At 39.8% G+C, this 26,427-nt stretch overlaps 1 protein-coding gene across 1 annotated transcript in view; it reads right to left on the bottom strand.

The window, feature by feature from the left end:
- The window catches only part of Tcea1 (transcription elongation factor A1), a 35,686-nt gene extending 12,120 nt beyond the window's left edge, over positions 1-23,566 (bottom strand). Inside the window, exons 1-3 of the mRNA XM_021157352.3 lie at positions 23,292-23,566; positions 16,326-16,388; positions 6,288-6,393 (exon numbers count right to left, since the gene is read on the bottom strand). Coding sequence (XP_021013011.1) covers positions 6,288-6,393; positions 16,326-16,388; positions 23,292-23,354 — 232 coding nt within the window. The 5' untranslated portion in view covers positions 23,355-23,566. The remainder of the gene's footprint in view (positions 1-6,287; positions 6,394-16,325; positions 16,389-23,291) is intronic.
- Positions 23,567-26,427: the final 2,861 nt, after the last annotated feature.

The following is a 26,427-nucleotide window of genomic DNA, read 5'->3' as shown; positions in this document are numbered from 1 at the left end:
AAAGGGTCCAAGCATTAGGAAGGCTGAGAACCAATAACTTCGAGAAAATCGATTTAACATTGTGAATACATGTAAAAGTCAAAGCAATTATTTTTGCAACAGAAACCATTCATCTTAAGCCACTCAAAACTGTTGCAGAGTTAGGTTTAGAAAATATTTAGGTCTACTGTAGAAATTATTTCACTTATCTATATTTGGCTCTCTGGCCATATATATATGGCCACCCTATTGATCCTTTATTTTCTGTTTCTTTTGTTTTTTGGGTTTTTATTGTTGTTCTTCTTCTTTTTTTTTGAGACAGGGTTTCTCTGTTCACAACAATACACTGCCCTCACCACTCTGGCAGCGTATGGGGGTTCAATCCTCAAATACAGAACAGTTAAGAGGCATGAACAGCTTTACCAACATTCCCACAGACATGTAATAGGGTTTAATGGCAGAATGCTTGCCTAGTGTGCCAGTTTGAATATGCTCAATCTAGGGAGTGGCACTATTAGGTGTGACCTTGTTGGAGTAGGTGTGTCACTGTGGGTGTGGGCTTAAGACTAAAATGCCTGGAAGTCATTCTTCTACTAGCAGCCTTCAAATGAAGAAAGAGGTAGAACTCTCAGCTCTGACTGCATCATGCCTGCCTAGATGCTGCCCTACTCTCACCTCTATGATAATGGACTAAACCTCTGAACCTGTAAGACAGCCCAATTAAATGTTGGCTTTTATAAGACTTACATTGGTCATGGTGTCTGTTCACAGCAGTAAAACCCTAAGTAAGGTATCTAGTATGGTCAAGGTCTTGGACTGATGGGTAAGGGCAGTCCTAATATTCAACAAAGTGTTGTGCCAATTCAGCACAACTGGCAGGGAAGAAAGTACTTAGACCACCTATAGTCATATTCAAGCCCAGCTATTTACCCCTGACCCAATGTTTCCAAGATATCTGAACTGGCCTGTGCTTTCTCACCATACAATAGGAGTTTATAAATAGCACCTAAAGCAGTGGGTTACAACGAGGCTTAAATGTCAATGCTTTGACATATTCAAAGTTTTTTAAAAATGCACTACCTACTAGCAGGAGTTCTAAATCGTTAAACCAAATTAAGAATCTTTAAAAACAATTTTAGCTGGGCGTGGTGTTACACACCTTTAATCCCAGCACTCGGGAGGCAGAAGCAGGCAGATTTCTGAGTTCAAGGCCAGCCTGGTCTACAAAGTGGGTTTCAGGACAGCCAGGGCTATACAGAGAAACCCTGTCTTGAAAAACAAACAAACAAAAAAAACCCAAACAAACAAACAAACAAACAAACAAAAACAATTTTAAGCAGAAACTCAGAGTGTAACATCCACTAAGTTAAAAGCAACAAAAACAATGCTAACAATAGCCAACAGGGGGCTGGTGAGATGGCTCAGTGGGTAAGAGCACCCGACTGCTCTTCTGAAGGTCCAGAGTTCAAATCCCAGCAACCACATGGTGGCTCACAACCATCCGTAACGAGATCTGGCGCCCTCTTCTGGAGTGTCTGAAGACAGCTACAGTGTACTTACATATAATAAATAAATAAATCTTTAAAAAAAAAAAAACAATAGCCAACAGTAAAATCACTGCATTGTGATTGGATTATTCTGAAGTCAATTAAATGACAATTATAATGAAAACCAAAAAAGTATTTCATATATAAAAATGATAACACAAATATATACATACACAGAGCCATGTGGCCATACCCAGCAGGGACAAGAAAATACTGATGGGCCCTGTCCTGATTAGTGTTGTAGGATATATGATCACACTGTGAACGTTGGGATTGTGTTGTTGAATGGAAAAACCATAGTTATGGTGTGGCTCAGCCTTGGCATACACTTAATCCCTCTGGCTGGAATATAGACAAATCCTTAGTATATACCTTTAAACCCAAACAATGAAGGTAAAGTTAATTTGGAGAAGGAAGTACCTATATGTTTGAAAGTGATGTCTAATTGAGTGACAAATCACTCAAGTATCTAGGATATGTCCAACTCTCCTAAGAACAGGAAAAAGAAGCTACCTAAGAGAGCACCACAGAAAAGAGAGAAAGAAGGAGGAGGCTGTTTTACCAGGACAGTTATTACAGAGACAGGCTGAGGAGAAAAAAGCTAGATACAGGTGAAGACAGAACAAGCTAGAGAATGAGAAGGAACTAGAAGATTGGAACAGTTTGCTACAGTTAGTATGAGGACAAGCAGAGTAATTCAAGACTGGCCAAGACAGAGAAGGCAGAATGAATCAGCCAGCTTGGAGAGGAGTTTGAGCCAGAACCCCCGAGTTGAACCAGTCAGTCAGAATTCAGAAAAAAGAAGAAAGGGCAAGCTTATTCAGCTTAAGTCTCAGAAGCTGAAAGCGTTCTATGCCTAAAGATTGTATGGAGGCAGCCGGGCGTGGTGGCGCACGCCTTTAGTCCCAGCACTCGGGAGGCAGAGGCAGGCGGATTTCTGAGTTCGAAGCCAGCCTGGTCTACAAAGTGAGTTCCAGGACAGCCAGGGCTACACAGAGAAACCCTGTCTCGAAAAAACCAAAAAAAAAAAAAAAAGATTGTATGGAGGCTAGAAGCTTCCAAACATTCCCACAGACATGTAATAGGGTTTAATGGCAGAATGCTTGCCTAGTGTGCCAGTCTGAATATGCTCAATCTAGGGAGTGGCACTATTAGGTGTGACCTTGTTGGAGTAGGTGTGTCACTGTGGGTGTGAAGCTTCCAGGACTAGGCCGAGGTTAGCAGACTGAGGAAATATGCCTTGGAGGAAACAATTACATTGGATAAATAAAAGTTACTTTAACAGGTTAGTCTTTTGTCAACTCTAGCTAGAATTATCTGGGAAGATGAACATCTGTAGAGGAAATGCCACCATCTAATTGCCTGTAAGCCAGTCTGTGGGGTCATTTTCTTGAGTAATGATTGATGTGGGAGGGCCCCAGGCAATGTTGACACCTGTGGTGTCAGTTCTAGGTTGGTGGTCCTGGGTGTATAAGAAAGCAGGCTTAGCAAACTATGAGAATCAAGCCTGAAAGCAGTTTTCCTTCACAGCCTGTGAGAGAGCTTTAGTTCTTGCTTCCAGATTCCTTCTTAAGTTCCTGCCCTGACTTTCCTTCATAAGGGACTATGATCAGAATGTGTACAACAAACAAATCCTTTCCTCCCCAAGCAGATATTTTTTGGTCATGGTGTTTTACCACAGCAGTAGAGACCAATACAAGCACAATACACACTATGGATACAGAATGTTACTAAATACTCAAAAGCATTGAAGAGTGCTAACCTAGGAGCCAGTCTGAGGGGTCACCCAGGGGGCCAAATTTGGGGTAATAAAAATATAAACGAATAGTAGTAGATTGCAGCCCATCATACAGAGTAAGACTCCACTTGAAAGACAATGTTTTCTTACTGTTTAGTGATGATTTCAAGGGCAAAGAAATAAAAATTTTGTAATCATCACTATAAAGACTGATCTGAGCAAAAATAATGAATACTAAATTAGGGCAGGGGATCTGACAGAATGTAAGACAGATTCAGGGTCTTAAAATCTCTCTCAGAGTAAATCTTAAAAGGGGAACAATAAAATACATACTTTTATTGGGTATGAGACTTATGAATCTAATACACTTAGGGAGTACTGCAACTCTGGATGTACAACCTGATCATGGTTATGAGAAAACAGTAGACAAACCAGAAAAAGGGATTTGTTTCTATACCACTAGAAACAAAGGGGGAGTGGGAGGTGCCTATTTAACATATCAAAGTGGACCTGGTTGCCAGGTTCTCCCTGTACCCCAGAGTGGACCTTCCAGACTGGAATACACAACCCCTGCTGGGCTGCCCTTCCCCCAGGTATTCTTCCCTACATTCCTCCAGACATTTTGCTTACCTTTCTTTTGGGCTTCCTGGCTGCTACACCTGGTTCCCCCAGATCCCCTCCTCAACATATGGTCTAAGGTGACCATTCTACTTTCCCAGATGTCTTTGACTTTGTCTGAAATAAACTTTCTCCTGCAGTATACTTAGGAGTAGTCAGATCCTTCCGTTTAGTTTCTGTTTTCATTCATTTAGTGCTAAAACTGGAGATAGGAATAAATGAGTTCCTCCCAAAGAACTGCTCAGAACCAACAGTTACTCTGACTCTCCTAAGGTATTTATGGCTCCTTGCTTTCTGCTGGCTTTTGCTACTCACAAAATTTGATTCCAAATACTAGAGTCTGGTTCTTCAAACAGCTGCTTCCTCTACCCACTTTCTCTGGACTCTTAGCTTGCTATGCCCTCCACGTAGGCATCTACATGTTTCTCTGGCTTCTGTAGCCTACAACTCTAGCCTACATGCTTGTAGTCCCAGTATTTGAGAGGTACAGACAGGAAAATCTGGAGTTTAAGGTCATCACTTGCTACATTGAGTTCAAGATTAACCTGAATTAAATGACACCTTACCTAAATAAATAATAAATAACAAAACAGTAAGTCTAGTATATTCTCCATCACAGAAGAAAAAATAGGGCTTAAAGAATTGTTCAAATTGAAGAAGGAAGGGCTGGGAGGGGGACAGTGAGCAGGATGTAAGTGAATAAGTAAAATAACAAAACCGAAACAAAACAAAACACCTAAACCCGATTCTAGACTAGATATTGGAGGTCAACAAAATATAAAGACATTATTGTGTGTCGTAGTTTGCTTCTCTGTTGCTGTAATAAAAGACTGACTAAAATCAACTTAGGTAGGAACGGATATATTTGGCTTACCAACTATCATTCTGCCAAGACAGAAACTGAAGCAAGGTAGAAATGAAACAAGGGGCTGGTGAGATGGCTCAGTGGGTAAGAGCACCCAACTGCTCTTCCGAAGGTTCGGAGTTCAAATCCCAGCAACCACATGATGGCTCACAACCATCCATAACAAGATTCTGGATTGTCTGAAGACAGCTACAGTGTACTTACATATAATAAATAAATGAATCTTAAAAAAAAAAAAAAAAAGAAATGAAACAGAGATTCTGGGGTAACAAATGCTGCTTTCTAATTTGCTCTCCATGGCTATTTGCTTTCTTTTACAACTCAGTGCTGTCACCTCCACAGAGGGCCAGGCCCTCCCACATTAATTATTAATCAAAAAAATGTTCCACACACTTGCATACAGGTCAGTCTTATGGTGGCATGTTCTAAGTTGAGGTTCCCTCTTCTTAGATAACCCTAGCGTGCATCAAGTTAACAAAAAATTAATAAGTACATGGAGATAGCAACAAGCTAGAACATGGACTGTAAGGTCCATTACACCAAAATTTGGTATTACACCAAAGCTTGTTTTCATTTATTAGAATTGTGTAAGAAAATATGCTTGGGCTGGGAATGCAAGCACATGCCTATGTCAGTCTCCAGACACTCTAGAGACTGAGGCAGGATCCTAAGTTCCAAGCCAACATAATGGGAGCCTATCTCAAGTAAATGAAGGACACTAAGATAGAAAAGGAAAAGCTTGTTCTGAGATGTATACTTAAATATTACAAAATAAAGGAAAACAACACATTTAACCTACTCTCAAATGAAAGAGAGAAAGAGGAAGGAAGGAAGGAAGGAAGTGAGGGAGGGAGGGAGAGGGAGAGGGAGAGGGAGAGGGAGAGGGGGAGAGAGAGGGAGAGGGAGAGGGAGAGGGAGAGGGAGAGAGGGAGAGAGAGAGAGAGAGAGAGAGAGAGAGAGAGAGAGAGAGAGAGAGAGAGGCTGGAGAGATGGCTCAGTAGGTAAGAGCACTGGCTCCTTTTCCAGAGGACCTGGGTTCAATTCCCTGCACCAACGTGGCAGCTCACAGCTGTCTGTAACTTATTTCTAGTAACTCCAGTTCCAGGGGCTCTAACACTCTCATACAGACATACAAGCAAACAAAACAATGCACATAAAATAAAAAATTTAAAATTAAAAAAGAGATGATTATGGAAAATAATAAAAGATGATCTGGACAAAAGAAATCTAGTCATTATTGTATCCTTGCTAAAAGTTAAAGTTTTCTAAAAGTCAAAAGTTATTTTAAAAATCACTTCAGAAAACATGTATAACCTTTCCCAGAAAACTTAACCCCTGAAAGAGTTTAGATAGTTACAACTGTCAGAGACCACAGAATTAATAAACTAGGTTACATACATCTTTCAAGCAAATTAAACTACACCTTCAATCTTATTACAAAGTCCTGATTTCACTAAATCTAAATGTACAGGTCTAAAAGAAAGCAGCATTTGAACAAGTCAGGACATCATAAACACGTGCAAGCAATGATCAATCTTACCTAATAATTTTTTCCAGGATTTGATGAGAGATTTGGCTAGAGATGTGACTTCTTCATCTGTACTCTGCTTGCGAAGAGCATTGACAGACATTCCAATTCTCGTGGACTGCAAGGCAACAAGAACAAAGTGTCCATCAATGCGTTTCAAACAATTTAGTACATTAACTATACTTTCTTATTTTTCAAACTCTTTCTGCTTCCGATTTAAAAACTTCGATTATTTGCATTCTGCTGAAAGCACACACTACAAACCTGAAGTACAAACATCTTTAGATCATGCACTAGTCTGATCAATGCACGATCAATTGAGATCAACAACCCTGTAACATGAGATCAAGGCCAATGGACTACTGAAGTAAAATCAGTCTTTCAGGGAGAAATAAAGAAGGTGAGATGTAAGATGTAAAATATGTAAAGAATGTAAGCTGAGATATTCATGGCCAACATCTGCATGCCTGTATTTACACTACACTCTTCTATAGAGATTACCTCCAAGTACTGCCTGTAACTTATAACAAAGCTATCCAAACAAAAGGTACCACCTAAAAAGATTTAAAAGAATCTTTATTTTTTGATCCTATATAATCAGCATATAATTACTAAAATGGACTTCACAGAATGTAGATAAAATGTAATTATGCAATAATATTATATAGTAGGATTATACTAGAATAAGTAGGTATATACATCTTCCCAAGATCTTTTTAACACTGAGATCACTTTAACTAGTTTTAAAGACAAAGAGACTTGAAATACCAATATAATCTGGCCAGCATTATACCACTGCTAATTGGCAAGACTGAAATTTTCATCTATGTTTGACCACCTCCAGGATGTATGTTCTTTCCGACTCATTAAAAACCATAAAAGCTATGACAGCTCAATTATGACCAGGAAATAACATGGTAAATTATTCAATGAGTTCAAGTTGTTATTAGTAGACAATCTTTCAAACTGTAGTCTAAGGGAGAAAAACATGACAAAAGAACTTAGTTATTCAAAAAATAAAGGAAAATCCCTGCTGATACCTTTAGTTACTAAAGTAAGTATTTAAACGCTTCCTGCTAAATTATTCAACCCTGAGCATAAAAGTTTTGTTCAAGAATTTAGAATATGTCGTGGGCTGCAGTAGCCTATATTGTATCTCACAGAAAGCAGAGCAAAGCAAATAAGGTTGAATAGTAGAACAATAAAAAAGGCCCCATTATTTTAACTCCCGATATTTGGGGTTAGCAAAGCAAGTTCTCTAAAAGAAAACGTAACTTTGGATGCATGGAGGAAATAACTTGAATTATTGAGTCGTTATAAAGTGCAGACTGACACAGTGGTAAAATTTGCATCATAGAAGGTAATGCAAGAGACCAATGTATAAGGAGAAGAATAAAGTGTGCTGTTGGGTGACTGCTGTTAAGTAGTTATCACAGGATGCTTTGATTACTAAAACCAACCATGACCTTCCTTAGCATCTTAAAATGTAGCTTTCTACAATAAACATGCTTACTTAAGGGAGAGACTAGTTGCATAACTAGAGATCAGGCTGCTGGAGTGGAGTGAAAAATAAAGACTACAACATATTTCTTTTTTCCTATAGGGAGTGTACTCTAGGGAAAATGTAAGAAAGCAGAGGATGGAAAAGATTAAGAAGGTTTTAGCTCGCCGGGGGTGGTGGTGCACGCCTTTAATCCCAGCACTCGGGAGGCAGTGGTCTACAAAGTGAGTTCCAGGACAGCCAGGGTTACACAGAGAAACCCTGTCTCGAGGGGGGGAAAAAAAAAAAGAAGGTTTAGCTGGGCAGCCAGGTCTGGATTTCTGTCTCCTAAGATTTAGCAGATGTTAGAAATAGGCTGTTTAAAAAAGTGGCCTGTGATGCTGCAACAGAGGAATTGCCATCTTCTACCATTTCTATTTAAAATCAGGCTCCCAGGAGAAAAGGGAGGGAGAAAAGAAAGGAAGATTAGGAATTGGATTGCTCACCTAGAACAAACTGCATAAATCCTACTTACCGTCAGTCACTCACAAGCCCCTTTGCTTCAGGTTCTAGGGACAGAACCCAAGACCTTATATGTTAGGCAAGTGCTATATCCCTAGTTGAATAATTAAAACTTTATTTTTTCATATATTTTGGGTTTTTTCCCCTTTTATCCAATTCCTCCCTATCCTTTCCACCTCCCTACCCACCTAACCTTATGTTCTCTCTTAAAGAAAAAAGCATAAAACCACTGAAAAAAACTAGAAAGACCAAAACTAACAAATAAAATGAAAAAAAGAAGTTCACAAAACTATCAATGAGTTTATTTTCTGTTGACCAACTACTCCTGAACATGGGACCTGGCCAGGAGTGTGGTCAATATACCAAAGTGACACTCAATTGGAGGGGGAAAAAAAAAATCCCTTTTCCTACAAGGTACCAATTGCAGAAAAACTCTTGGTTTATGGTAGAATTCTGTGTCCACTTCACTTTCTTAGTGCTGGGACCCCTCTGGCTTGAACACGTTGCCAGTCTCTGTTGAATCAACATGTACATTAGTCCTGTTGTGTCTAGAAGCCACTGTTTCTTTGGAATCATCCTTTACCGGTGGTTTTTAATAATCTTTCACTTCCTCTCCCAAGCTTTGAAAAGGGTTTGATGAGGGCATCCCATTTAGGACTACAAAACTCACACTCTCTCTACATATTGTCCAGTTGTATGTAGGTCTCTGTATAAATACCATCTATTATAAAAAGAACTTTCTCTGATGTGAGATGAGTGAAATGAGGAACCAATCTTTGAGTATAGCAATGTGTGTGCAATTAGAAGTTATTACTGAGCCGGGCAGTGGTGGTGCACACCTTTAATCCCAGCACTTGGGAGGCAGAGGCCGATTTCTGAGTTTGAGGCCAGCCTGGTCTACATAGCAAATTCTAGGACAGCCAGGACTACACAGAGAAACCCTGTCTTGAAAAACAAAAACAAACAAACAAAAAAAAGATCCTATTAGAAGAAGAAGTTGTTGTTATTACTGTTCTTTTAGTGAAACAATAGTATTAGGTTTTCTGCTAAATACATGACCTATCTCAAGTCGCTGGCCACTTATCAATTTCAAATATGGGTTTCACCTCATGAAGTGGACCTCAAGTCCAATAAAAAAAAAAAGTGATTCCTTACTTCCATAACACTTGTACCAATACTGTACAAGTGATATTTTACAGGCAGGTCACCTTTCTCCTTCAGCATCACACCAGCACCATAAATCCTAAGAGTGAAGCTTCTAGTCAGGCACCAGATCAACATCTCCACGTTTGTTAAGTGTCTTCAGCAACAGGGTCTTAATACCAGGTTGTAGAGAACAACATATTAGGCTTGGCAAGGGCCTGTAATGTTTGGGGGATTCCACAGGAGCCCTTTGGCCAATAACTCAACTAGATAAAATGTGTTCCTGACACTGGAAGTTTGACTTGACAGGATAAGATGCCTGGTTAAGGCACTGTCTCCACTATTATTTGATGATTGCATTTAGATCCCTTCCATAATTTATTTTAGGGAAGCATCAGTAGGTTTCCATATGGTTTTTCAGACATCATTTAGTGTTAGTAGTCCCCCTAGTACTTCCTTTCCTCTCCCTATTTATTAAGTCCTCCTATTTTAGTTTCCCCTTTATCTCTCTGTAACACTATTTTCCTTCCTTGGGAGATTTTCCCCTCCCTGGTCCCTTAATAGGTACCTAACCTTGGTGGTTATTTGAACTGTAGCACACATATTAAAAACTAGCATTCACCTATCAGAAGAAACACACAATACTTGTCTTTTGGGGTCTGGGTTACCTCACTCAGGATGATTTTTCTTTTAGTTCATTAAGTTTCATTTTCTTACCAGCTGAATACTTCATTATGTAACTGTCTTAGTCAGGGTTTCTATTCCTGCACACACATCATGACCAAGAAGCAAGTTGGGGAGGAAAGGGTTTATTCGGCTTACACTTCCATACTGCTGTTCATCACCAAGGAAGTCAGGACTGGAACTCAAGCAGGTCAGGAAGCAGGAGCTGATGCAGAGGCCACGGAGGGATGCTCCTTACTGGCTTGCCTCCCTTGGCTTGCTCAGCCTGCTCTCTTATAAAACCAAGACTACCAGCCCAGAGATGGCACCACCCACAAGGGGCCTTTCCCCCTTGATCACTAATTGAGAAAATGCCTGACAGTTGGATCTCATGGAGGCATTTCCCCAACTGAAGCTCCTTTCTCTGTGATAACTCCAGCCTGTGTCAAGTTGACACAAAACTAGCCAGTACAGTAACTATATCTCATTTTCATTATTCATTCATCAGTTGATGGCCATCTAGGCTGTTTCCAATTTCTGGCTCTTATGAATAGAGCAGTAATGAACATGGATGAGCAAGTATCTCTGTAGTAAGATGTAAAAATTCTTTGGGAATATGCCCAGGAGGCATAACTGGATCTTAAGGTAGATCTATTCTCATCTTCCTGAGGAACCTTCAAAGTAATTTCCACAGTGGATGTACCAGTCTGCACTACTATCAGTAATAAATAAGGCAGCAAATGTTTGTTATTTTTTAATTAACTTTGACTGGTCTGACTACGGTAGAAGAAAATCTCAAAGTGATTTTAATTTGCATTTTCTGGATAAAGATGTTGAACATTTTTGTTTCTTAGTCATTTGTGTTTTAATCTTTTGAAAACTGTTTAGCTCTACACCCCATTTTACAATTGGGTTTCTTTGTGTTTAGGTATTTTTTAGGTAATTTTATATATGCTAGATATTAACCCTCTGTCAAATGTATTACTGTATTCCCCATTCTTTAAGTTGACCCTCTGCCTAAATGATGATTTGCTTTGTCACACAGCTTTTAAAGTTCATGAGGTCCTAGTTAGTGATTTTTGGCCTTTTGTTTTTGGTTTTGGTTTGTTTTTTTTTTCCAAGACAGGGTTTCTCTATGTAGTCCTGGCTGTCCTCGAACTCAGAAATTCGCCTGCCTCTGCCTCCCAAGTGCTGAGATTAAAGGCGTGCGCCACCACGCCCGGCTTGTGATCTTTGGTCTTAATGCCTATGCTATTAGTGTCCCATTAAGAAAGTGCTTCCCTGTGTCAAGGTGTTCCAAAATTATTCTCCACTTTCTATTAGATGCGGGGTATCTGGTCTCATGTTGAGGTCCTTGACCAGAATCAAATAAGTATGGATCTATTTGCCTTCTTCTCCATGTAGTCATCTAATCTGACAAGCAGCATTTGTTGGAGATGCTGTCATTTCCCCAGTGTGCATTTTTGGCTTCTGTCAAAAATTAGGTATCTGTAGGTGTATGGAATTATGTCTGGGTCTTCTATTCAATCAGGTCAATTCTATTCAATTCCACTGGCTAACCTGTTTTTAATGCCAATAACCATGCTGTTTTTATTATTATGGCTCTGTAACAGAAGTTGAAATCTAGAATGGTGATAATAGGGCTAATTATATATATTCTCAGCCTGTGAGAGGCTGAGAAAGAGTCAGCACTCAGGTGATTTCCTGTAAACCTGCTTCCCACCTTAATTTGTAAAATAAAGGAGAGCTGATGATTGGGCAGATAAAAGGGAAGGTGGAGCAGAAGGTGGGAGAGAGAAGAAGGAGAAAATGGAAGAGGGAGAGGATGCAGAGGAGGAGGAGGAAGAAGAAAAACAGAGCAGAAGCACTTGGCCTGGAGAAACAGCAAGTTCTCAGGGGTCTCATAAGCTGTGGAAGATGGTAGTGTAGGGGAAGATTTGCCCATTCTAGGCGCACAGCATGTATTCATATTAACTGTGTTCTGTTTTCATTGCCGGGCCTTATTTGGGAGAAGATTTACCACAACACAAGCCTGTTGACTTCCTACTGTCTTTGGATCCAGATGTAGAACTCTTAGCTCCTTCTCCAGTATCATGTCTACCTACATACACACTGCCATGTTCCCTGCCATAATAATGGACTAAAAACCTTTGAAATGGTAACCCAGTCACAATTAAATGTTTTCTTTTACAATTGCTGTCATGGTCTCTCTTCACAGCAAAAAAAAAAAAAATCCCCTAAGACAGGATGAAGACTGTTTTTTCAGTTTTTATAAAGCCCTGTGTTGGAATTTTGATGGAGAATGCACTGAATTTGCTTTTGCTAAGATGCTTTTTGCTAAGAATGCCATTTTCACAGTATTAATCCTACCAATCTATGAACATGGTTGAATTTTACATCTACTGGTATCTTCTTCAGCTTCTTTCTTAAATATCTTATATAGGGGGAAATGATGAATGGCTATTAATAGGAGGCAGGGGTTTGTGGCTTTTTTAGGGTAACAAAAATTTCAGAAATTCATATGGTTAAGGATAGGAAAATTCAGCCGGGCGTGGTGGCGCACGCCTTTAATCCCAGCACTCGGGAGGCAGAGGCAGGCGGATTTCTGAGTTCGAGGCCAGCCTGGTCTACAAAGTGAGTTCCAGGACAGCCAGGGCTATACAGAAAAACCCTGTCTCGAAAAACCAAAAAAAAAAAAAAAAAAGGATAGGAAAATTCTCTGGATATATTAGAAACTACTTGTCCCAGGGTTTCTACTGCTGTGACAAACACCATGACCTAAAGCAACTTGGAGAGAAGAAAATTTATTTTAGCTTTCAATTCCTTATTGTAGTCTACCATAGAGGAAATCAAAGTCAGGACAAGAACTCAAGGCAGAAAACTGGAGGTACGATCTAAACTGAGACCAGAAAAGAATGTTGCTCACTGGCTTGTTCAGTTTGCTTTATTATACACTCCAGAGCTACCTGCAGATAATGGTACTGTTCATAGTAGGCTAGGCCCTTCCACACCAATCATCAGTAAGAAAATGTTCCACAGACTTTCCTACAGACCAAGTTGACAACATTTCTCACTTGATGCTACCTATACTCAAATGACTCTAGCTTGTGTTAAGCTGACAGAAAAACTAATCAGAAAACTACTGAAGTATACATTTTAAAGGGATAAATTATGTAGTATGTGAAGTTATTGTAACAAAGCTGTTAAAAGCCAAAAGGCACAGAGCTAGAGATGTAGCTCCATGGTAGAATTCTTGACTAGCTTAATAGACAATGTCTACAGCTTGGTCCCCAGCAGAGCAAAAATAAATAAATAGAAGAATAATCAAAGCCGGGCATGGTGGCGTACGCCTTTGATCCCAGCGCTTGGGAGGCAGAGGCAGGTGGATTTCTGAGTTCGAGACCAGCCTGGTCTACAAAGTGAGTTCCAGGACAGCCAGGGCTACACAGAGAAACCCTGTCTCGAAAAACCAAAAAAAAAAAAAAAAAAAAAAAAAAAAAGAATAATCAAATACAGCTGTATTTACTAATTTTTTTTGTTAAGTTTCATCCTAAATTCTTCCTTTCACCCTCCCTTTCAATCAGCTAACAATTCTTATAAACTGCCTATCAGCAAATTCTGCTCAGGCTAAAGATGGAACTTGGTGGTGAATCACTTGCTTAGCCTGTGCAAAGCCTTAGACCCTGCTTCCATCCTTGGTTTAAAAATAAATGGGGGCATGCTGGGCATGATGGCACATGTCTGTACTTCCAGCACTTATGACAGGAGGCTACAGGTATCATAAGGACAAGTCCTACTTCAAATACATGGTGAGATTCTGTCTCAAATTTTAAGTACAACTGTAAAAGTAACCTGTTTTGCCTGGTATGTTGGCACATCCCTCAAATCCCTAACCAAAGAGGCTAAAGCAGTAGGACTGCTGCGAAACTAAGGCCATCCTAGATAACTTACTGCTCCCACTCCTTCACCCCTATACTGCTACCTACTCAAAATCTCTTCACTTTTTCTGCCAATACCTTTGTTTAATCCCCTATTCGAGCATGCTTGAATAACTTCACTAGTCAGCAAGTTTTCCTGTCTTTCAAGTCTCCCATTTCTTTCAACATGCAGATCTGGTTATATATTTTCCTAACGCCTCCAGGCAGTACTGCTCTTGCAAGTATATGAAGGTCTGTATGCCATCCTGCCTCTAGCTTTTCCTTGTCCTGCACTACTCCATATGCTACACTGATTCCTCATGCTACTCTGTTACGATATTCTTTTCTGTCCTAGACATTGAGGGAGGACCTGAATATCTTTGGAGACCACCTGTGTGTAGGCTTTCTTGAGCTCTTAGATTAAGTAATTGTATTAAGTCAACTTCTGGGGCTGGATAGTTCAGTGGTAAAGGTTGTTTGTTGCTTTTGAGGAAGACCCAGGTTCTATCCCTAGCTTCCACATGAATTTGTTAACTCAAGTTACAAAGAATCTGACACTCTCTTCTGGCACACAGTGCAGACATACATGTAGGCAAAACAGCCATACACATAAAATAATAAAACTTAAAAAAAAAAAACCAAAAAACAAAAAACTTACTTCTACACTACCCCTACCCAGACTTTATCTAGATACCTACACTGTTGTTTTTAAGCACAATTTTTTCTCTTAGTCTTTGAGATCAGAGGGCCAAAGATAGTAGTTTACTGACATTGGCAAATCTTGCACAACTGTTAACCATAATAAGAATTCAAATAACCTGTTATATAATTAGACTGAAAGAGAAAAAAATAAAGGTGGATATAAAATGCATACCCTACCCAGCTTCCACACTTACATAAATCTACACATCTCTAACTGCAGGCTGAGATCACTAAGATTATTTTCGATGTATTTTTCCCACACAAACTTACTACCCTCTGCTATGAAGGGAGTACATAGGTGGGAAGTAAGGTACTATCCAAAAGGAAAGGGCTGCTGATCCCAGAACCCAGAAATTCATACTTCATACTAGTTTTCTCTCTTGAGTCTGCAGGTAGAGTTCTTTTTATTTAGTTTTGTTTTCTACTATAGACCTTTTTGTCCATGTGGTAAAACTTTCAGACATCTTCCTCAGAAACCTTTTACATCACATTAAAGAAAAAAACATAAGGTTGAAAAAGAACAACTATATATTATACACAGTACATCTGCTTCCTTATTAAAATATTAAGACCTAGAATATGGAACATAAGTAGCCATCAGGATGAGCAAATGGATTTTAATACATCTGCAACAACTAACAAGTTAATAAAAGTAAAAATATTTGAGATTTCTTTTAGTTATTCATAAATGTTACTAAAAGGACTGTAGTTTATTATAATAAGAAATGTGCTCAGTTTCAGTTAGATTTCCCTGAACATGTATTTCCTTAGCAAGGTTCATATACCTAATTCTTTCTTGCAGTTTGACTTAATAAAATTGAAACATCAAGGAAGATGCTCATAAATAATGTCTACCAGAAAAAGCATTATTCAGGTTATTGATCACACTCACTTCCCTTTTTAATGCTGACTTATTTTTCTACTTTAGATGAAACACTAATGCTTCAGTACTCTACTAATATTTAGTAGTTTGCATTAATGGTTGATGCTGAAAAAAGAAAAGTGGTGACTCCCTGTTATCCTAACACTAAGCTACACTGAAACACTGAAAGTCCAAACCAGGCCCAGGAATCTAGATATAACACTTATAGTAAGATCTCATGACCCCACAACTGTTGCAGGGTATTTATCACACTGTGAACCCTAAGATTATGCTATTTACTGGAGAAATCTGTTTGTGGTTGGGGTGTGGCTCAGTCTTAGCACACACCTTTAATCCAAGAGCTTTCTCTATTATAAACAGAATTAAAGTCAACCATAGGCCAAGAGGATACAACCAGTTGACAAGGAGTAAACATAGGAAAAAAGAAAAAGAAGTCAGGAAGAGAAATAAACGATCAGGAAGTAGAAGGGAGGGACATTCAGTTTAAAGGCTTTTTGAGATGACACAGAGAAGGGGATTTCCTTTTGGGAAGTTGGCTGTAGAGGAAGATCAGTTGGGCACTTTCTCTGTCTCTCACATATGGCTTCCTAGTCTTTATTGGCAAAATTGAATGTTTGAGATTGTGTTAAAAACAACAGGAAACCTCGGGAAGTTCTTTTTGAGGAACATGTAACGAAGATAATTCATTATTTTATAGCAATTACCAATTCAAATACTGTGTGAAACACAGAAGCACATACCTGTAGCAATTCTAGGGTCATCGGAATATTCTTAAGCTCTTTCAGCAAATCCAATGCGCCAGCCTATAAAATAAAACAAGTTTATTGAATTCCTAGGGCAGTAAAACATGGACTAGCTTAGTCAATTAACAACTTGTAGTGGCTTATCTACACACACAAGTACAGAGATACATATACATGTACATGTACACACACACACACACACCATCTTAGAACAGAGATTGAAATGTCAGAGGCACCTAACATCCAATTTCTGAGTGATGGCTAGCACTTGTGAAACAATTTGAATTGTATTCCCCACAGTATATGTTCAAATGTGTGTTCTGGGAAGAAATGTAAAATTTCTTACTGTAATAAAAAACATACCTACATATATCTACATGAGGTAAAAGTCAGAATGAGAAAATGGAAGGCCCAACAGATGCTACAATCCCTCTAGTACTATCTGTCCTCAGGCAACAAGGAGAAGGCACTGTTTTGTTGAGAATTTGTATGAGGTCTCTGTATTTCAATGCTCACAATAACAACACTATCTACCTGGTTCTTGAAGAATAGTAAGCAGCAATTTCTGAAAGAAAACTCAGAATTTACATGTATGTTATGCTTTTAAGACTATCAACTGCCAAGCCGGGTGTGGTGGCGCACACCTTTAATCCCAGCACTCGGGAGGCAGAGGCAGGCGGATTTCTGAGTTCGAGGCCAGCCTCGTCTACAGAGTGAGTTCCAGGACAACCAAGGCTATACAGAGAAACCCTGTCTCAAAAAAACAAAAACAAAAACAAACAAAAAAGAAACTAATGGCAGACTCATTGTGCAGCATAAAGAACTGTATTTAGTTCCACTCTTATGTAACTATTTACTTCACTGGGGTGGAAGGGTATTCTACTAATGTATCTGAGTTTTTCCATGCTAATGATACTCACTCTGCAAACCATTAGTATTCTTTGTTTGTTTTGGTTTTTCCAGACAGGGTTTCTCTGTGTAGCCCTGGCTGTCCTGGAACTCACTTTGTAGACCAGGTTGGCCTCGAACTCAGAAATACACCTGCCTCTGCCTCCTGAGTGCTGAGATTAAAGGCGTGGGCCACCACACCCGGCTAAAAAAGTTTTATTTATTTATTTATTTATTTTATGTAAGTTCACTGTAGCTGTCTTCAGACACTCCAGAAGAGGGCGCCAGATCTCGTTACGGATGGTTGTGAGCCACCATGTGGTTGCTGGGATTTGAACTCTGGACCTTTGGAAGAGCAGTCGGGTGCTCTTACCCACTGAGCCATCTCACCAGCTCCTAAAAAAGTTTTTAATAAACTTTCTAAAATGTGTATAAATGTTTTGGCTACACATGCCCAGCTACCACATGCATACTCAGTGCCTTTGGAGGCCAAAAGAGTGTGTTGGATAACCTGGGAATATAATTACAGCCAGTTGTTAGATGGGATATGTTATCCATATCCCATCATATGGATAATGGGATTCAAACCTGAGTCCTCTAGAAGAGCAGCCAATTGCTGGGGTATCTCTTCAGACTTTTGTACTGTTATTTTTAAAAAATAAAACCAAGAAAAGATTTCCAGGCATGATTGTTTGAAATTATCCAACTTGACCTTCCAGAATAAAATAGTATTAACTTCTCTTCTGGAAATACCAATATAGAACATTTTAACTATAAACTTAAAACACAAGAATTATGAAGCAGGTTATTAAAAAGGATTTTAACAATTTTTCCTTCTTTTATGTTAAAATTCCGTACATGTCTTATTTACACTGAAACAGAGAACATTGGTCTAAGGTTCAATAAAAAAAAAAAAAAAAAATCTAGGGATGGGAGTGATCGCTCAACAGTTCGACCACTTGCTGCTGTTGTAGAGAAGATCCTGATTTGGTTCCCAGTACACACATGGCATATACTCACCTGCAACCCCGGATCTAGAGCAACTAATATCCTGGTTTTCACAGGCGCCTGCATGTATGTAATGCAGGTACATACATTCAGGATCACACATATGTATGTAAAATAAATGGATATATATTAAAGAATGTCTACAGAACATTTTTTTGTATAAATGAGGTCTAATTCCTTGAATGCATGTTTAACCTTCCTCTAGATCAAAAAACTTTCAAACAGAAAAGCTGAGTCTTAAATTCATTTCTTGGCAAAGGCTAATCTTAGCAGATGTACAGCTAATGAGTCTATTTACCTCACTTAATGTTAAGCATATTACTATTGAAATGTTAGTGTCTTATTACTAGAAGCTGCCCAAATCCCTTTTAGAGGTATCAATACATGATGAGGTTTCATAATATCTTGGTAATCTGAAAAATTCTGTAATTCTCAAGAGTCCAAAGGCTTTTAGCAGATGGTGCATCTATCTGTGTTCTCTCTTAACAAAAGCATTTTTTCTTCTACCTGTATCTCCATGGACTTTCTTACCCATTTCTAAAGATCAGTAATAAGTTAACAAATCAAATTTGTAAGTAGTTTTTTTTTTTTGTTTTTTTTTTTATTTTGGTTTTTTGAGTCAGGGTTTCTCTGTTGCCCTGGCTGTCCTGGAACTCTGTTTGTAGACCAGGCTGTCCTCCAACTCAGAAATCCACCTGCCTGCCTCTGCCTCCCAAGTGCTGGGATCAAAGGTGTGCGCCACCATGCTAGACTTCTAAGTAGTTCTTAAAAGCAGCTTTGTTACTAAAGTGCACATGCTATCTGTCGCATATAAAACTGATTTTTAAAAAACACATCAGTAATACAATACACAATTTAAGTCACTTTCCAAGTAAAGGTAAAAAGATTTACCTTAATTTGACTTTGTTTCTACTCAGATCTCTGGTGAGAGACTAAATCACTGATGGGATGCAGCAACTATGACTGTTCTTGACAACTAACATGTGGTCCAAACAGTTGAGTATCTCACTCAAGGTTTATTACAAGATAAACTATGAACCGAATGAAATTAGCAAAAACCATATGGATATACACTAATTCAGTAACAACTTACCTTTGAGAGCTACTATGTACCAGGTATTGTACTAAATACTTTAAAATTTTATGTTTTATGTGTATGAGTGTTTGTACATATTTATGTGATATATGTGTGTGTGTGTGTGTGTGTGTGTGTGTGTGTATTTTGCCTGAAGAGGCCAGAAGAGAGCATTGATCCTCTGGAACTGGAGTTATAGTTGTCTATAAACCCGCAACGTGGGCACAGGTTCTCTGCAAGAGCAGCAAGTGCTTTTAACAATTGAGCCATCTCTCTAGCCTCTTCAACAAATACTCTTAATGTGGCATAATAAGCTCCATTCTGCGTGAGTACATATCAGTAAACAAACCAGCAATCTCTTTGGACTTCAGAGAATTTTATTTTGATGTTGGAAATTGAACCCAGAGCCTTACACATGCTAATCTAGTACTCAACTACCAAGCTGTATACTGAGGGTACTGCCTCAGGAATTAAAACAAACAAAACCTTTACTCTTTGTGACCTAGAACAACTGTGTTTTCCATTCCTCTGGCCTACCAATGACAGTTGTGCTTTCTGAATTCACTACCAAACAAGAAGCTGCATTTCATCCCTTCCCATTTATCTACCTCCTAGCATCAAGTCCATTACAGCATCTTCTATATAGATGATGCAAGAGAAAGAAAGAATCGACTATAACTTCTAAAGTCACCTTTAGTTCACAGTACTGACTGCAAGATTAACTACAACATTGCTATTTTATTATAGTTTTTAGGAGTGTTAGAAGTGCTTTTACAAAAAAAGTATTCAAAATTGCAGGAAACCTAGTCTATATAAAATTACAGCCTACAAACAACCTTCTCCACATACAAAGAGGTTCAGGGACTTACAAGTAGAAACATGTGCTATATTTATCCCAGACCCAGATTTAAAGCCATACTCTTGTTTCCTAATTTAAAAAGTTGTCCTTTTCAAGCTTCTCACATAATGAAGAGAGTAACATAGCTAGTAAGTAGATAGATTAAAAAGGTCAGGTACACAGTGAAGCATTATAACACAGAAAACACCTGACACAGGAGACAGCTGAGGGGAAGGGGGAGATAAAGGCACCATATAGATGTTTCTCCAAAACAGACACATTTCCAGTAAATACAGAAAAGATGCCCATAACATTTCATTACAAGATGTAATTTAATGGACAAATATCAACAAATATTAAAACAATATGGTGAGTTAGAAACAATCAAACATCCTGATGGCAATGTGAAATGGTATGAGCCATTTCGTGGGAAGAAAAAAAAAAAAAGAATTGGATTATTTTTGAACAGTTTCTCAAATGGTTAAGTTTAGGGTGTAGGTACAGTGTTTGCTGAAGAGTCCAGCCCCAGGATTAAAACTAAAAGTTACACATAGACACTACACAGCTCAGTACTTCTACTCCTAGGTATATACCTAACAGGAATGAAAACATGTTAACACAGATATGAGATTATTAACATTAGTTTTATAGCCCAAAGTGGGAGCAGCACAGATGTACAACAATGAGGATTAAACAAAATGTGATATGTGCATCAGTATAATGAAATACTATTCTGCAATAGAAAAGAATGAAATCTAACAAGATACAGATTGAACTTTAAAATGGATATAGTAAGCTGAGCATGGTGGCTGTGCCTAGAGTCCCAGCCATCTACTCAAGATATTTAAATAAATAAATAAATAAATAAATAAATAAATAAAAAGATTGGAGAGCTCTTAACTAGTCAGGATGGGATTACTAACCCAGCAAAATTAACTGAATAATGAACGAGGTTAAGATTGGTAACTACTGGAGTTAGCAGAAAACATAGCTTGGATTACTAGTTCAAAAATGGTAGCTGACTTTAATTGATACCTACTCTACAATTTTATTAAAATGCAATTATATCAAAAAAATAGTGCAACTACCATGCTTCAAGCAGTTTCCATTTTTATGGTCTGAAGTAACTTAAAAATAGCTGCTGTCACAGTTCATCCCATTTATAAAGATACGTAAGGAGTTCCAGGTCCTTAAATACTGTGAGTTCCAGGTCTGACTGGGCTACATAGAAAGATGCCATATTTAAAACAAAACCAAAAAAATAGGGGTTGGGGGTGGGCATGGCAGTGGCCCGAAGACTTTAATCTCAGCACTCAGGAGGCAGATGTCTAGGAGTTTAAGGCCAGCCTGGTCTACAGAGTAAGGTCCTAGTTAAGCAGGACATTATGACATGCAGTCTCAAAGAGAGAGAGAGAGAGAGAGTGAGAGTGTGTTTGGGGGGAGGAGGGGAGCCCAAGAAATGGTTCAATAGGTAAAGGCTTAATAAGTGAGTTCAGTGTTAGGCCAATAATGCCAGCACTCAGGAAGCAGAGGCAGAAGGATTTAAGTTTGAGGCTAGCCTAATATACAGAGCAAGTTCCAGGAGAGCAAGGGCGACACAAAGAAATCCTCAAGTTGTCCTCTGACGTAGTTGTGTACACACACACAGGTTTTTAAATTTTAGATTTTTTTGTTTGTTTGGCTTTGTTTTGTTTTGTTTTTGTTTTTGTTTTTGAGACTCTGTATAGTCCTGGCTGTCCTGGAATTCATTCTGTAGACCAGGCTGGCCTCGAACTCAGAAATCTGCCTGCCTCTGCCTCCCAAATGCTGGGATTAAAAGCGTACGGCACCAATGCCCGGCCCAAGAATTTATTGAGTATCATTTTGATCTTTCTTTGCATTTCATCAGCCTGTTTGAATTTCAGGACTGGAAAATGAAAGAAAAAGCAATTAAGAAAAAAAAAAAGCTTTGTCTTCTTTTTCAAGACAAATTTTCATATTAGTTATGGTTTTGCACTACCAGAAATCAGATTTGAGAATGACTTGAAGTCTGTCCTGATGTATTTGGGAAAATAAGTTACGAAGTTAATGACTTTTTCCTTCTTGCAAGCTTCCTCTGTGGCAATCTGGGAACCTTCAGCCTTCAGCCAGAGAGAGGTTTCCCAATTTAATTAAAAAAAAAAAAAAATGTTCAACCTATCATATAACCAGAACTCATCACCTGCATCAAGTAATGAAATGGCTCAATCAGTAAGGAAGAAAAACACCACAGGCTAATATCTGGAACAGAAAACAAACAGGAAATATTTGAAAGGACCAAAATCGTACATACGGATTAACGGGGCATGAAATTAAATGCGGGGCAACGCACCTGTTCAAGAAAGAGGAACCTGGGGCGTCTGAAGTCTTACATTATTTGGTATTAACACTAAATCCTAAGCTGGCAGCGAGTTAGCTCAACCAAAAGTACACAGTATTTAAGCGACAATACTTTAGCTCTGACTCAGTTTCTTGACTCATAAAAAGAATTCTGCAGAGGCGCGTAACTCTAAAGCACTGCACAAACGTTTAGCATCTCTGCACGGCTTTTACCTCACAAATGGCAACAGTCTCTGGTATAATGCAAACCCGCTGCGTCTGGAAGAAGAGATTCAAGTGAAGCTGGCTGAAGAGAGGTCAAGTGTGAAGCAAAGGGATGGAAAGTGGTACACACCGAGGGACACATCCACACAGACCCATCAAGGAACAGGGGGTGTCATCCGTCCCGCTGCAGCCTCAGCACCCACCATACCCGCCGAGCAGCAGCCGGCTGCAGAGGGAGGTCTGAAACCCCGGCTGGCAGCTCATCGCACGCAGGCCGACTTGCTAAGGGGCGGCGTATTTTCTGTTTGTGATTACCAAGTGGGTCTAAGGCAGAGCTGGGATAAACACACTTTACGGCCCGTCTGCAACTGACCGCGGCACCCAGCGAAGCCGCTCTGAGGTAACCGGCGGCGGCCACCGTACATTCTCTCAGCCCAGCGTCGAGGGCTTCAATCCTGGGCTCACTGCGCCGTGGGCAGCACGGACCTGTAAGCCCGGAGGGCGCGCGGCCGCCCCGGCCCGGCCCTGACTGACTCCGCGTGGGCCGGTGTCGTGGACTCGGCCGCGGCCTGCCCCGGGCCCGCCCGCTTACCGCATTCTTTTTCTGCACCATTTTGTCCATCTTCTTGGCAATGCGAACCACCTCGTCCTCCATGGCTCCGGAAGGCCTCCCCTCGCCCGGCCACTGCGGACGGGAAGCGAGAGAAGCAGCGCGGACGTTCGTCAAGCCGCGAAGCCGCTGGCCTAGGCCTTCCTCACAGACCCGGCCCGCGGCGGCAGGGATAAGCGCTCCGCCCCCTAGGCCGTGCTAGTCAAGCACCGCGCGCGCCACACAGGCACTACGAATCGATCGCAGGAGACTGGAAAGTAGAAGTGGCTCGCTCAGGCGCGCGCTGTCCTTTTAATCTATTCCCGCCCCCAGCAGTCTGGAACTTCCGGCCCTATCAGGACTCGCGTTGCTGGCGAGTTGGGAGTTGGACGGAGTTGGGCTTTCACGCCGGAGGGATCAGGCAGTAGTAGGCGGTGGGTTGCTACGGGTTCCATCGAAACCCCTCCAGCAGATCGCTCTTTGGGACGCGGGGCAGGCATAGCCGAGGGCTTAAAGCGCATGAGCACTGAGGCTCACTCTTGGACTCAGATATTCAAACCATCTCTCCTGCTGATGAAAACCGACTTAAGAGACGACGGCCTTGATTGAGAATTGTGACTAACAAAAAGCCACGGTAGAAAATTGACATATATAGTGTCTGGGATTGTTTTTACTTTGTTCCTTGTGTTGAAAGTTAATAAATCAGGAGCCAATGAACATTACAGACTTTAAGACTCAAATGTCTTCTTTCCAATGAAAAAAGTTAACTAAAACACATGTGTCAAATTAAACATGTGTCACCAAGCATGAAAGAAGGCCGTGGCATATAACTAATGAGTATTTTCACACTTTAAACTTCATTAAGATCAAATAAAGTACAGTTCCCCAGGGTAACAGTGAATTCCACTTTGACTAATCAGTTTCTATTGAAAGTAAATGGTTCAGTACCATTTTTCACCCATAACTCATGTTTCCCATTTGTTTTCTTTGTCCTTTTCCTTCGATTTCCTTGCGAGGCAATAAAGAGGAGACAATCACCAGGCAGTGGTGGCCCACGCCTTTGATCCCAGCACTTGGGAGGCAGAGGCAGGTGGATTTCTGAGTTCGAGGCCAGCCTGGTCTACAAAGTGAGCTCCAGGACAGCCAGAGCTATAAAGAGAAACCCTGTCTCGAAAAACCAAAAAAAAAAAAAAAAAACCAAGGTTAAGCATAAAATTGTTGATGTAAAAACCACAGTTTTCATCTCAAAGGAAATAATATATAGCTTATTTTGGAGGCATTTTGAGTGACCATGGCCAGGAACACAGATTTATTTTATTCCAAATTCCATGTTCCAAAGTGGAAGCAGTTTCATGAAAGTTTATAGTTAAAGGCCTGGCGTTTTCCAAAGTGGAAGCAGTTTCATGAAAGTTTATAGTTCAAGGCCAGGCGTGGTGGCACGCACCTTTAATCTCAGCACTTGGGTGTCAGAGGCAAGTGAATTTCTGGATTCGAGGCCAGCCTGGTCTACAGAGTGAGTTGCAGGACAGCCAGGGTTACACAGAGAAACTTTTAAAAAAAAAGTTTATAGTTCTACAAGAGAAAGTAATAAATCAAGGCAAATTTCAAATGTATTGCTTTTGGGTTGATGGAAGCCAGTGGTCTGCTAAGATTTGAAAAGGTTATCTATTAGTCACAAGAGTTTAGTTTAGACAAAGTGGGTGAGAAGTAATTCTATCAGAGGGCTTGAACTAGCCCAAGTGTAGGTGAGTATGCAGAAATCTAGCCTCTTCACAGTACTGCAGTCTACCTGGTCAGTCAGTCTCTGAAGAGGAACAGCCAGAACCCTACAGCTTTCAGTATGCTGTACTATACAAGTAAAGATAGTTCTCTTTTCCTTATCTTTGACTGTACAGGGAAAACTTTCTTTCCTTTGTGGAGTATACTGTCCACTGGTTTTCAGAGACACGTGATGTTCTTCTTTCTAATTTGTTTCTATGGTAATTTGGTGTTGAGATGACTAGGTGCTATTTTTCCTAGTTTCCTGCTGAAGGACTAGATATTTCCCAGCTTCCCTTACGGACTATGTCCTTTTCACCCATTTGGACATCCGAACACATGGGTGACAAGATGCCTCTTTGATGTTATTGATGTGAATAAATATGGTTTATTCACCAAGTCCTTCTTCCTGCGTTCTCTATGTCTGTTTAAAAATAAATGAATCTAACACTATTAATGTTACATACATACGATTGGTTTTGTATGTTGAGCCACTCTTATATTCTGGATAGCCTAGACTTTACTGATAAATAATGGGATCCTATAGTGTGGCCTTGGTCCTCCGTAGCTGGTAATACTGGTTTCATAGACTGTTTCAAAAGGGTGTTTTCTCATGCAGTTTGATACAGTTGAAAAGTGTTCTTGTAGGAAGGTCAGAATTACAATCTCAGTTGACTGCAGCACCTTATTAGAGTCAGTACAACTCCATTCTGCGGAGAGGGAAAAACACATGTTCAGATGGGATAAGCACAAGAGCTGTTATATAGGCAGGAAAAAGGCTGAAGAAAGCAAAAATTAAAAAATACTTTTAAAAACTCTGATTGGTCAGTTACTTGTAAACTGGAACAGAGAGAACAATTTTAAAAAGAAGTCAGCATTATGTTACTTTTGTGTGAGGCCTGAGGAGCGTGAATTTTACTAGCTTAACTAAAACTGGCTTATTTGGTAAATTTGACACATGCCCCCTCAAAGTCGGGGAAGGTCAGATAAAGAATTTTCAGTTTAATACCTGAAAGCTTTGGTATAAGTGGCTCCATTCTGATATATAGCCTGGTATTATGCTGGGCTCTTGTGCGATTTAAACTAGCCAAAAACAATGGTGTCTTGTAAATATCTCTTTAGTTAATGAAATTCAATCACTTCTTTGTTTGTTTGTTTGTTTTTACAGACAAGGTTTCTCTGTGCAGCCCTGGCTGTCCTGGAACTCACTCTGTAGACCAGGCTGGCCTCAAACTCAGAAATCCACCTGCCTGGGCCTCCCGAGTGCTGGGATTAAAGCCGTGCCCCACCATACCCAGCTCAATCACTTCTTTAATCCCAGACTGAGTTCCCGCTATAGTGGGAATGATGTAAATGTCTATAATATGGAGTTCCCTGTATA

Source organism: Mus caroli, unplaced genomic scaffold (assembly GCF_978045245.1).
Source record: "Mus caroli unplaced genomic scaffold, Mus_caroli_1 scaffold_1, whole genome shotgun sequence".
Classification (NCBI taxonomy): domain Eukaryota; kingdom Metazoa; phylum Chordata; class Mammalia; order Rodentia; family Muridae; genus Mus; species Mus caroli.
This window is presented reverse-complemented; position numbering and strand designations above follow the sequence as displayed.